Source organism: Pinus tabuliformis, chromosome 9, assembly GCF_031772625.1.
Source record: "Pinus tabuliformis cultivar Carrire ecotype Pingquan chromosome 9, CPIR1, whole genome shotgun sequence".
Classification (NCBI taxonomy): domain Eukaryota; kingdom Viridiplantae; phylum Streptophyta; class Pinopsida; order Pinales; family Pinaceae; genus Pinus; species Pinus tabuliformis.
Genome location: NC_142307.1, coordinates 1,968,561,352 through 1,968,575,355, shown reverse-complemented (window position 1 = coordinate 1,968,575,355; position 14,004 = coordinate 1,968,561,352). Strand labels below are relative to the sequence as shown.

The window sequence follows — 14,004 nt, the reverse complement described above, 5'->3', positions numbered from 1 at the left end:
TATGGCAGAAACCATTTCGTGCCAATAAGGTGAGCGAAGAACATTGAATGGTATCCCACATGCATAGAGAAACCTGTAAACCTTTGAATCCACATCATTCCTACACCCCTCATCAAGGAAATCTGATATGGTTCTACGCCTTAAAGATGATGACCCTGTGCCTCCATATCCACTGCCTTGGGAGGACGCTGAAGGAGTTCTTTGTGAGTGTGAGCTTGGTTCAAAGAAACCCCTTGATCTTTTTGATCTGTATTCGGCTTCCTCCTCTTCTCTTATGTATTTGGCTCTATCCGCCGCTGACACCGCTGTACAAGTTTTGATTCCTATTTGTTTGTCTCCATCCCATGGCCTTTTCCCGCAGAGGTGTCTTCTAGCAGGGGTATATGAACCTGTGTAATCAGTGTTGCAATGGGGGTAATGAAATTTAGTGGTTCCACGCCCTCTCCCTGTTTCAGCCCTGTTAACATATTTCCACAATGGAGTTTGGTCTTGTTTAGTTTTTTGAGGGTCATGTTCACCCTCCTCTAGCTCCTCCTCACCGGGGTTTTCACCAATTTGACTTTCTCCAGCGTCTTCATCCCCCTCTTCAGTTTGGCCCCTCCATTTCCTACTCTCCAGCACCATAATAACCATAAAAGGGACCAGGAAGAGGAAAATGCCAAGAAATATAGCCAGGTCCATGGTGTTTGATGTTTGTAAGGTTTTGATTCCTGAATCTGCAAATTAATTTAATTTATCGGGATTAATTAATTTAATTTATTAATTTAATTTAAATTTATAATTTTTGAACTCAATAAACTAAATTAAATTAACTAAATCACTACCTAACTAACTAAACTAACTAAATTACTAAGTTACTTACCTCTACAGGCTTGCTCCTCGCTCCTTGGCACTTGCTCCTCGCTCCTCAGCACTTGCTCCTCGCTCCTTGGCACTTGCTCCTCGCTCCTCAGCACCTGCTCCTCGCTCCTTTGCCCTAGCTCTTGCTCCAAACTGTTGCTCAATGAAGTCACAATGAAATTTTTTAGGCCCATTGGGCTTTTAAAACCAAAATTTAAATTTAAATTTGATTTTCTTTTGCGTCCGCGGATTTGTTTTCCGCCGGATCGCTCCTGGAGCGATTTTTTATGCCCGGGAGCGATTGGGGAGCGATCGCTCCCGGGCGTTAAAAATCGCTCCGGGAGCGACGGAGCGATCGCTCCCCGAAACGATCCTGTATAGGGCAGGGAGCGTAAATTTTTTTTAGGGAGCGCGCTCCCGAAAATCGCTCCCATCCGGGAGCGATTTTGGGAGCGCGCTCCCGAGCCGCTCCGTCACGGAGCACGATTCGGGAGCGGGTTCGGGGGGGGGGGGGGGGCGCTCCCCCGCAACTATGTGATGGATGTTGAGCTCTGGGAGCTCCAGGAGGCTTGGGGTACTTCTTGGAGCGATGAGCGACCATAGGGTGAGTGGTTCACCTTCCCTTAATGGTGTGCGATGTACAGGGTGAGTGGTTCACCGTCCCCTGTGATACCCCATGTTGAGATATGCATAGAATGAGTGGTTCACCTTCTCCTATGGCATTATGAGCAAGATGAGTGGCGCACCTTCTCCTGTCAGCACATCCTACCCATGCAGTCTAGGAGTCATGGGAAGTACCTCTCATCTGGCCAATGAGTAGGGAAATGAGGATAGGGACCATAGTACTACTGATGGACACATTGTGTACTACAGTACTCCCTATGCTAGGATGTTTGATATTGATCTGAGATCAATGGAAACTGACTTCGGGTTAGTTAAGAGTGGTATGAGACACTCTCGATTATTGGAGACTGACTTCGGGTCAATGGAGAATTGTATGATACATTTTCGATCATTTCTTCTTTCTTCATGGTTCAGTAGAGCAGAGCAGAGACAGGGATGGTACACATTGTCAGACAGTTTGGCAGGTGAAGTTCTCCCTAGTTGAGAGGGAGTGTTAAATTTGGCAACTAAGGCCAAACTTCACCTTGGACAGCTCATATGAGGAAACTAATATTTTTATTAGATTCCTCTCTGCGAGAGGTGTAGGATTGATCTAAATATCATCTCATTCTAATATGTATAAATGGAATTATGAATTTATTTTATTTATGGACAAATTATCAAGGTCGTCCAACAAACTAATGTAGGCTCAAAAGTCCAATAGTTATGTCTATTCATCTTCAACATTTTCATATAAATACAACATGCCTCCTCCTCATTTAGACACTTCACTCACTCACATATCTCTCTCTTCTTCATTGACTGGGTACGGATTTCTGAGGTAGCTCTCCACACGTGCGAAGAAGGGCAGTTTTGTTCTCGCGTTGACCAAATTTGTAGGAAGGGTTTTTTACCAGTGTTGACCAACAGGGTTGACCTAATTGATTGCGGTTTTGTGAGGGCATGCCACATTTCTGGGCATAAAAAATGAGGCAGACCGTACTATTTGACCAACGTTGATTGTAGAAGGGTTTGACTACAACATTGACTTTTGTTGACAAGGTTTGACTAGATATTTTCAGACTGTTTTTGGGCTGAATTGATTCACTGTTGGAGGTTGAGTTGACCAAGTTCAACCAAGCTGTTTTGGAGGTCAAATTTTGTCTTGTTGACCAGCATTGACTTTCTAGTTAGGGCTTTCTATAGCTACTGTTTGTTGGGTTAGATTTCACTGTGATTGGGCAAGTGAATATTGCTTATTGTACTCTCTCTCTCTGCTGAACTTTTGAAGAATAATAAGAAGAATTGATCAAAGGGTTTCCCCACATTGGGGTTTGTCCCTGGCTGGCACCATATCTTGTGTCCTCTTGTCCTGGCTTGTCTTCTATTGTTATTGTTTATGTTCTATCTGCATTTTACTGTCATGTTGATGTGATTGCTAATCTAGATATTGATATTGGGCTAATAAGCAAATTGAAGTAAAATTGCTCTTAAGCATAGAACATACCATTTTTATCTAAAATTAACACATTAGCATTAGGTGATTTCTCTTCTATTAGTGACTGCTTGTGAAATGCTTTTTACTTGTTTAGATTAGGATCTTCTTCATGTTAGATTATTTCTTCTTCATCAAACAGTAACCAATGCATGAACATAAATAGACAAGAGACACAACATGTAGACTATGAGCCAGAGCCAAAACCTCTCACTCTTTGAGAGGAAAACCCGCACAAATTCTTCCTATAGTGATCCCAATTGACGAATACCAAGACCAAGACCCTTGACCTATTAGCCACTCCAAGAAGACACAGTAGCACCAAAACACAGCGATACATCACTGAATAATAGCTCCAAAGCTTCGTCGTTCCTTCATCACTTCTTGCTGTCCCTTGACCCATCCAAACTGTTCTCCCTTTTCATATCACTGCCCATCCAAGACTCAAAGAGGCATCCAAACAGTCTTTTGTAGTTCCTTCTTGCTGTAACTCTGTTGTCCTTTCATCATAACAAACCCTCGCTATCCCTTGAAACATCTCTTTAAACTTCATCTGAACTACCTTCTGTTCTGAGATCTAAATCCGAGCTTGATAACCATTCGAAAATTCAGAGTAATCCGAACTCTGTTTTCTATGTTATGCGAAAAGTCTACCCGCCTATATATAGTAGTCTCTTGTATATATAAGCTGACATATATACAGCGAAGGGATGTGTCTCTAATTTGAAGTTGACATGAAATTCCCTTCTGTTTTGAGGCTGACATCCAGCGAAGGGATGTGTCTCTAATTTGAAGTTGACATGAAATTCCCTTCTGTTTTGAGGCTGACATCAAGAGCAGGACTAGTGCTTGTCATTGGAGGGATTTTAGACATTTTCATAGACTCATATACATTGACACATGCTCAAGAAGAGCTCTTCATACATGACATTGACTCTTTGACTTAATGATAAATCCTAAGGCTCTCAATGTGAGCCACTAACACATAAAATCTCTTTCTCATGAAACCCATGAAGCAAGGCATTACAAAAATAATTTTATTCCTTTCCTTTCATCATTTACAAAGGTCATGATTACATGTCATTATCAAGACCGAACCTAGTTACTTTTAACAAGAAGCTTGGCACTTGGTGGATGGTCATCTTGCTACTATACTGGTCATTCAGTCTATGACTTTGATGTATCTCTTGTTGATTTGATACTATAAGGAAAGGATTGTTGGGTTTCTCACCCATGTGGTGTTCCCCAAGGTAATCTCTTATGTTCTTTGTGTGGCTGTCTCTTGAATCTTCATGATCCTAATGTCATAAATCGTTGATGTCTTCTGTATAATTGCTTAATGATAGAATAATGTGTAATAAATAAGTGTCAGGAAAAATCAAAATCATTAGAAGTAATTATCTGTATAGAAGACACCCTAAAAATCAACATGCTCCAGGTTTCGCAACACTATGTTGAACACATATACAATACCATATTATGGGGTTACTATATTTGGGGGTCAAAATGTTATGAAAAACATATTTCTTGTATAGGGCTCCAATATATTATTATGATCTTACCACCTTTGAGGGTTACAATATTCCCAAGACTATATTAGTTACATTATGATTACGATATAACAAGTTAGATTGAGTTAGCACTTTTGGCCATCCCAACCTTATTATCCTTACATTCTAATCACTTTTACATATAACTAAGGGTGAGAAGAAATGATGGACATATCAAATTACTGGAACCACGGAATAGTGAATTAGGAACATGTGTGAATTTTGTTGCATGGATAATACTGATGGCACTAACCATGTGCAACTCTTCTTGCATGCTAGGTTTGGTGTTGGGCATGCTTCATCTCCTCAATGGAGGATCCTAGTATGATCAATCATAATAGATAGTCACCCTTGGAGCTTGAATACGCTACATTGGATGCTAACTTGCTCATGTTCTAAATATGTATCAAGTTGTCGATGGGGTCTAGTTTGGGTGGTTAAAGAGAAGCTGTTATCCTCCTCATCCAGCTTCAAACCCCATTCGTGAGATGATTGCCCCTTGTGAGTCAATTTGGTGCTGTCAAGGTACAAGCAATCTCACTCTCACTTAATTGCTTGAAGGTGGGGTGAGATATTCCAAAAATGTATCAAGTTGTCGTTGTAGAGTGAACAAAGACCAAATAAATATAAATTTTAACTGGAATAACTGATAGATTATATTTAAAAGTCCAAATGTACATACTTGGTCAGGTTTCGTTTACGCTCTTGTCGCTCGCGTGCTTGTTGTTTTCTAACGATTTTTGACTTCAACTGAACACAACATTGTTGGATAGCAGCCTGGAAAAATAGTACCAGTATATGTCAGTTTCTAAAGTGATAAAATCAAGAAATATCATATATAGAAATGCACCAAAAGATGTACTGCTTACCTTGACAGCAGTAACTATTTCTGTTATGTCATCTCCAATATATTCTTTGCCGGTTCCCTTGAAGGGAATCTTTGTACTTACAATGCTCACAAAAACACCAATCTTATCTTGTGTCTGATTAATCTTATAGCTATTCCAACTGTTAAGATAATGATAGAAGTAAGCACTTAACATGCTACAACCATGAAATAAAGGCTGTAAGTAGCAAAAATAAAATCTTCCAATTACTTGATCCGCTTCATAGCAGTCCTTGTGACGACATCTGCCCCTTGTTCAAACAAAAGCGGAATGCGGTTTGCAAATCTAAATACATTGATGCCCTGCACTCAGAATATTATGCGATGTGCTTCAGGGGGGTGATTAACGAATGGGACAAAGATGCAATGTGCCACTTCTTCTATAATTTGAAATATTACAGTTCTAAATATTAGCACCTAAAATAACCTTGAAGTAAGAAGCCCACGGTATGCCTCTAAATCGACATATTGAGTTCCAAATATTTGGAAATCACAACATTAAAATTTAGTGATCAAAAACTTTGTATTTTGATGGTTATCACTATCAGTTTACCTTAATAAGAAAGCAATGTTTTGCTATTGGTTTGAATTTGCAGTTGTGCTTCATGGTATATTGCTTCTTTTTTCTAATGGCAGAGATTCCAAAATATTTGCTTGTCCACATTGCCACACTTAGGATATAGTGACGATATACACAAGAGAAAGACTTTTGTATTACATTAAACTACCATTCTTTTAACTAACTTGAAGGCTATACCTATAAGTAAGAGCATAGTCTAACTCTTTGACTTTTTTTCCCTTTTCCAGTCAGTTTTGCCTGAAATCCAGCATGTATTTGTTGGAATTGTAAGTTTGAGCTGTGTAATCTTCACAATCCAAGTGCCCCACGGGTGTTTATGTTCGAAAATGTAACTAGGTTCGGTCTTCATTATTGTACTTCAAGTCAAAATGTAATATATTTGTCAAAAGAAAGTGAAAAGAATTTTATTATTATTTTATTTGACTTATTAAAGCATGGGTTTCATGCTTGGATCAAATGTATAGGTCAAGCCTCCATTGTAGGCTTTAGGTTATTTGTCAAAGTCAAATTGTGAAGACTCCTCCATCCATCAAAGTCTCCTTGCTGACTGACAAAACTCCTTCAAGTCAGCCTCAAAGAAACAGTCATAAAATAAACTCATGTTGGCCTACAACAAAGACGCATCTCTTCATGGTCATGTCAGATCATTTATGATGGGCAAACTACTATATATACCAGGCTGAGGTTTTCGCATTACACACAACAGAAGCTCGCATAAACCACAGAAGTACAAGTTCGATTATCTCAGAAGTTCGCATTTTTCAGAGGAGAAGTTTCGGTAAGATAACACAGATCACTAGCTCGTATCTCAGAAGAAGATTGCGGTGGAGTTTGGGCGATATCAGTGAATCACTCTCGGTGATCTCAGAGATATTTTCATGACAGTCTTGGCATATAGAATTCAGATTGTAGAGGAGACAGTTCAGTTATATCACAGTGACTCAATGTTACGTCTATCACAGTTTTGGTGCTACCTTGGTGCTACTACAGTGATCACACTTCGGTGATATTACATGACGTACTTCATTGCTACCACAGTGAATATCTCAGTGCTGGAAACTCGGTGCTATCTTGTGGATTCAGTGTCATTGCAAGGATCAAAGTATGAAAAAGAATGACAAGGTTGATTTGATGGATGGCAGATGTCTTGGGTCTAGATTGTAAGGGTGTTCGTCGCCTCATCATTTGAATCTAATGAAGGAAGAATTTGGAAATGGATTTTCCCCTCGAGGGGGTTTTGCCCTGGCAGCACGCCTATATCTTCTATTTGTTGCTTGGCATTAATCTTGATGATAAGAAAAATAATTAAGAACTCTTATACTAATAATGAAAACATCACAAGTTAATGTCATTAATAAGGGAAGTCGTTTAACTGCCAACTCTTTGGATTTCCCAACAGCTTAGGGCACTGACTCCACTTGTGGATTCAAAAATGCATTTTAAACAACAAAAAATCACAATCTCGCCACATATTGTATTGCCGGATTCTGGTGAAAAAATCCAAATAATCGAATGGTTACACTGTGCCTAAGTAAGTGGATACAAATTGTTTGATTTCGGAATTACTATGCATTGATGAATCGTTGCCATTATCAAGTTCAATCAATAACACTGCTTGTCCATTGTAGTAAAAGGATTCTCTTTTTATGCCTTCACTGGATGAGATAATAAACTTTACTTTGTTTTCCAAGTTTATAGAAAGCCACAAAAATCTTAGTAAGAACCAATTCAAGGTTAAAAACTTAAAAAGCCATAAAGATTTTGGCAAGCACAATTTTCTTCCCCATGTACAATGTTGAGAATGGTGTAATCCTCACATGACCTATGGTGGACCCATATTAATCATTGATGTAAGTGGCTAAAGCCAACTTATGATCATTCATTGTAAAACTAGGCTATGCTTCAGGCTGACCTAGTCAACTTATATGTGGGCCCATAACCCCTCATGAGGAGGGTGCCTTACATCGTGTATTGAGTATTAACACACGAGTCATTTGTAAACCAACTACTTGTGAGCTATTGTTCTCTCTGAAAGTGTCTGAAAGTGTTTTAGACTACTTGCACTATATCTAGTATCGCATTCTCCTGTGATCTATGGCCGTTTTCTTTTCTGCTTTATCAAAATTGATGTTTCTCTCTCTAGCTCTAGTGCACCAATGGACAGATCTAGCACACTTAATTAGTGGCTTTATTCTCCTTTATTTCGCAGGCTTTGGGGCTGGCTGTTTGGTTCCATTTTATCCTCACTCTCTTATGGCTGTTTGGCTTTGTTCTTGACTGTGTATTTTACAGTGATCAGAATTTGTGGCAGAAGACTATGCCTAATTTACAGGGTATTAGCACTGTTTCATTGTGATTGTAATTATTGGAGAGGGGCACTTTTCCTAGTGCTGTTTTTAGCCTGTTTTATGTGCTTTCATGAAATCTTGTCCGTAGATTTGGGCACCCAGCATTAGGGCTTACCTGCTCATTTCTTTTTCACCCAATTTTTCTGAATTTGATCCACGTCTATGGCTGGTAGCATCCCTGTTTCCTTTATGACTTCAAAACCAGGGTTTCAAACCATCACTTTCTTTACAGTGGATCTGATTTTATTTTTTTCGTCTAGTCGCATTGCCCAAGGAGCTTCAGGACTAGGCTTTCCTGATCAACCCTTTTCTAGGATTTCCTTGGGGTATTTTCAAAGGTTTTAACCCTCCATCACAGCTCACTTCAGCCGCTGATCCGGATTGTTAGATTTCCTTGAAACCCAGCAAACTGATTTGCAATTTCTAAGTGTAAAAACCCAAAAATATAAACCACTGATATTCGGAAACTTAAATCACAAACACACTGAGTTTTCTCACTTAACATGCACAGCGGAAAATAAATCAGAAGACAAAACACATCAACCATAGAACACAAGATATACCCAAGAAACCCCAACTCCAAGGAAAACCTGCAACGCTGTGAGTTTTATTATTCTTCTGCAGCAAAGGATTATCTTCTAAGAATTACAACTAGGGAAAAACTTTCCCTCTTATCACAATAACTGATCAGCTCTGAGATGAATCAATCCCCCTCTCAAGCACTAGATAAGTCATACTGCCTGTGCAAATCTGGCTATCTGCACAGTGTGAATGGTACAGACATGTAGGCTTCTTTTCCTATGCACATGTGCAAGTTGGAGGCTGCACAAAGGCTGTCTGAGATGAGGAAATTTGATCTCGATATGCTTGGACCAATCATGAAACACAAGATTCTCCGAGATCTTCATGCAACTCTGATTGTCACAGCGAATCATTGTTGGCCCCATCTCTAGACCAAATAATCCTGCAAGCATCCTGCGAAGCCATACAGCGTCACAACTCGCCATACTTGCTACCATGTACTCTGCCTCTGCCAAACGAAGTGCCACTAACTATTTCTTTCTGTTGTACCATGTTATCACGGCTAATTCCAAGTTGAAACAACATCTAGACATGGATTTTATGTCCATAGCACTCCCAACCCAATCAGAATCCATGTACCCTTGCAACTCCAGTCCACCAACTCCAACATATCCAAGTCCATTGTACCTCGCAGGCTAAGTCATAGGACACGTCCTCCAAGGTCCCGTGTCCCGTATTTAATGTGCCAGACACGAAAACGGCCCTAAAACATGTCAAAAACGTTTTTTATCGTGTCCTATAAAACATAAAACATGTTCGGGCATTTTAGTCGTGTCCTACTCCTGGAAAACGAGTATTCGGTGTCTAGAATACGTTGCCCTAACGTTTTTTCTCCGGTTGAATACGTACCCCATGAAATCACTAGTTTAAAGCCCACACAATTATTTTTTTGGGGTTCTTTTCCTATTTTCCTCGGTCGTTTTCCTCAGTCGTCACTCTCTGTCACTGTATATTCGTCGTGTGGAGCCGAGTGTGGAGTCGAGTGTGGACCGAGTCATCTCCATGGACTCATGGAGCTGTTTGGTCGCAGCTTGTGTGAGGTTTGGCAACTTGGCAGGCTGCAGCGTTCAGGTAAACCATGGTTGGTCATTGTATATTCATCGTGACGTGTTTGCTTACAGAAATTGTGTTAGTTGTTGTAGAAGCGATGTTGGCTCTCACGCAGGTTTTCTTTTAGGTAGCTTGATATCACTCTAGATGGTTTAGTTATTTCTCTATCTTTTTGGTGAATGTGAATGATTATTATTTCTAATGGATTGAATGTGCTATCACTAAAAGACATTTAAGCCTTAAAGAAATGCGCTTCGAAAACTTGTGTCAGTCTATCAGACTATTCTTCGAGATGGGCAATTCATAAATGTGGTCTGTAATTATAACTCTGTAATTGCTCGGTCGTAAAACAAAATACATCTTAGAATGGACAGAAGAAGAATTCTTTCCTAATGCTTGCAGCGTGTATGAAGTGTGAATTCAAGTAGTTGCCCATCTTGTCATCTTTTAAGATCTGGGAACTTCTATGGTAATTTTATTTTGCAAGTAATGTATGATTATAATATCATAGAACAAGCTTCTTGACTTTCTCACCTATAATTCGAGTAAAACAAATTTCTACTTGTGTACTCACCTGTTATGTTTCCAATTCCACTGTGTTTAGAGGCATGTTTCTGACCATATTTTGAATCTCTTTACTCTGAAGGGATAATCTAAGTTCTGATGTTCCATTAACTTTTTTTTTGTCTTCTTTTTATTACATTTGCCTAACTGTTCTTTCAGCATTATGTAGCTCCCACCATACATGTGAGATTCATATTTGAATGCATTCACTAATTGTGCATAACTTTAAAGTTTAAGCTTACGATGTGATTGAAGTTATCGAGAAAATCAGTAACAATTACTTTGAAGAGACTGGGCAAGGATAAATTTGATGATCAAGATATTTGAAATGCATCAGCAGACGCAAAGCACGAGTGAACAATAAATATGTAGTGGCATCAATGACATATACCTTTTTGACAGAAGTATTGAACTATAATTGCAAGTTGTATAACCTTAAATTTATTGCACTCCAAGGATATCTTGCCATATAGATGGCAAATTTTTTACCCATTCACATGACTCCAGACCACAGAAAATTGTCTCTTTCATAGTCTTATAAATACTATTACAAAAATAAATAAAAGGACCTTAATTCCTCAAAGGAAGAAGGATCATCAGATTTAAGATTAGGGCTATAAAAGTGGCATTGAAGGCGGCAGTCATCTTCCCAGTTCTCCCAGATTCATCAAATCTTCCTCAATGAACATTAAATATTCAAGAATCAAGACTAAGCATATCACATTCTAATTTCTAAATAGTAAATTCTGATTCTATTTATTTTTTTAAAATGAACTATGAACTTTGAAGTAATTATATTTTAATTTGATTAGATAAGTTGTAACCTGCAATTTAATATGGATCAAAAACTATATTTTGGTGTGTGTGTGTGTGTATATATATATATATTTATTAAACATATATAAAACGTGCCCCTCGTGTCCTGTTTCTGGGTAGCTGCGTTTCATATTCAATACTCGTATTTACGTGTCCTCTGTGTCTCGTGTTCTCGTGTCATGTGACTTAGCTCGCAGGTATCTAAACACATGCTTGGCTACCACCCAATGAACCTATCCCGACTCCACCTTGAACTAGATGAGTGTGTTAATAGCAAAATAGATATTTGGCCTAGTGTTGACCAAATACATCAAGGAACCTATTAGTTGCTTATATAGTGTGGGATCCACCAACTTGCCCTCAGAAGCACTCACCTTCTTCAAGTTAGTGATCATCGATGTAGACAGAGGCTTGCAATCCTCCATCCTGAACCTCCTCAAGATCTCAATTGCATACTTGCCCTGCCCAAGGAAACTCTCCCATGGCTACTACCACACCTCCAATTCCAAATAGTAATGCATCAAGCCAATGTCCTTCATCTCGAACTTCGACACAAGGTCCTCCTTGCATATTCCTATGAGCTTCTCCAATTCCGTCAAGAAAATATTGACAACATAAAGTACCAAGACGAGCATCTCACCCTCAACAAGTACATAGTACAGGTTAGTGTCCACCTCACTCTTCGTGAAGCCCAAACCAAGAAGATATCCATCAATCCTGGCATACCATGAGTGTGGAACGTGCTTTAGCGCATAAGAGGCCTTCTTCAATCTGCATATATGAGACTCTTCCATGCACCTCAAAGCCCTGAGGCTGCTAAATATACACCTCCTCTTCAATCACCCCATCGAGGAAGGCAATCTTCACATCCATCTAATGTATCTTCCATACCATCTCTGAAGAAATGGATATGACTTCTCTAATGGATGCATATCTAGGAACAAGTGCGAATGTCTCCTTGTAATCCACTCCCTCTTTCTAGGAGAACTCTCTCACCATGAACCCCGCTTTGTACTTCTCGACATTGACATCAGTAGCATGTTCGATCTTAGAGATCCATCGAGAAACGACCATTGATTTCCCCTCTAACCTAAATACTATGTCCCACACATCATTCCTCGTGATCGAGCTATACTCCTCCACCATGGCATCCCTACAGCCCTGTTCATTTGCAGCCTCCTCAAAAGTAGAAGCCTCGAACTCACTAATGCTGCTTGACAAGGCCGAATTAATGGAAAATCTTGCTGGTGGTCTACGTTCCCAAAAATTGTTGTTAGGAGCCTCCAAATGCTCCTTACCATCCCTCAAGGTTTGTTCGGCCCATCTCGGCCTCCTCCTAGTAAAGCTCAAAGGAACATCTCACTCCTCTAGATCTATAGGTTATGTCCTTGCTACTATGTTATTGGTCCATGCTCAACCTTCGGAGCATCTTGCTCTTGATCCTCTACCCTCGTAGACTTTCTATCATGAGACCTCCAAAAGGTCCTAACCTACTTAAATCTGACATCCCGACTGACAATGACTCTCCTTTGTCCTAGAATGCAGACTCAATAGGCCTTTGAGACCTCATCATAACCCACAAATATGCCCCTTTCTAACAAGGACTTCAACTTAGTCTTTTTCTCCGTAGGACTATGAGCATTAACTAGACTACCAAAGATGTGTAGATGACTTACCTCTAGATTCACTCCTGTGAACATCTCCTCAAGAGTCATAACCTCCAACACTCTCTAAGGATTTCTATTATGTAGATAGATAGCTATATTAAAGGCCTCCGCCCACAAAAACACAGGCAATTCCTAGTCATAAATCATTTCCCTCGTTGCATCCATTACAATCTTGTTTTTCCTCTTGGCAACCCCATTCTTCTAAGGGTTGTGAGGCACCATGAGCTCCTTCTTGATCCCTATTGCCCTGCAAAAATCTTGGAACTCATTGGAGGTATACTCGCCCCCATTATTCGATCTCAACACCTTAATCCTCTTCCCATTCTAGTTCTCCACAAGAACTTTAAACTCCTGAAACAAATCGAAGACCTCACCCTTTGTCTTTAGCAAGTAGATCCAAGTATTCCTAGATAAATCATCTATGAATGTCGCAAAGTCCAATGACCGTGTGATTGATTCAACTAACATAGGACAACAAATGCCTGAATGCACCAAGTCCAACACTCTGACATACCTAGTCTCAATGTGAGGAAACGCAGCCTTGGCCTACTTGCCAAGCGCACACTCTCTCTTGCTCCACCTTGATCTCCGGAAAAACTATAACCCATTCTCTATAACAATGGAAGAGCCTTGTAGTGTAGGTGAACCATCCTCCTGTGCCAAAGTTCGCTCTGGATGTCACTCTCATGTACGAGTCTTCACCTATTGTCCTCTCAATACATAGAGATTCTTCTCCCTTCTCCCAATTACTCACCTCTTGTTGGTATCAATTCCTTTAGGCCCAACAACCACTTCACCTCCCATGAAGACGACCTCTAGTCCTTTATTACGAGATTCTTCTCCAAACACTATATAAGACAACACTTCATTCACCTCCATGATACCACCTAAGTCCATATGAAGCTCAATGCTACCAATGCCCTCTATTTCATACTTTGCATTATCAATGAGCTCTACATGTATAACTCTAAGTTCCTTGGTCATATTGGTGAAAATGTCTTGAGCTCTTGTCACATGACAATA

At 39.8% G+C, this 14,004-nt stretch overlaps 1 protein-coding gene across 1 annotated transcript in view; it reads right to left on the bottom strand.

The window, feature by feature from the left end:
• Positions 1-14,004, bottom strand: part of TOP6B (topoisomerase 6 subunit B) — a 257,080-nt gene that overhangs the window by 33,749 nt on the left and 209,327 nt on the right. The window contains exons 15-17 of the mRNA XM_089438736.1: positions 5,586-5,677; positions 5,358-5,496; positions 5,171-5,265 (exon numbers count right to left, since the gene is read on the bottom strand). Of these exons, the coding sequence (XP_089294862.1) occupies positions 5,171-5,265; positions 5,358-5,496; positions 5,586-5,677 (326 nt within the window). The remainder of the gene's footprint in view (positions 1-5,170; positions 5,266-5,357; positions 5,497-5,585; positions 5,678-14,004) is intronic.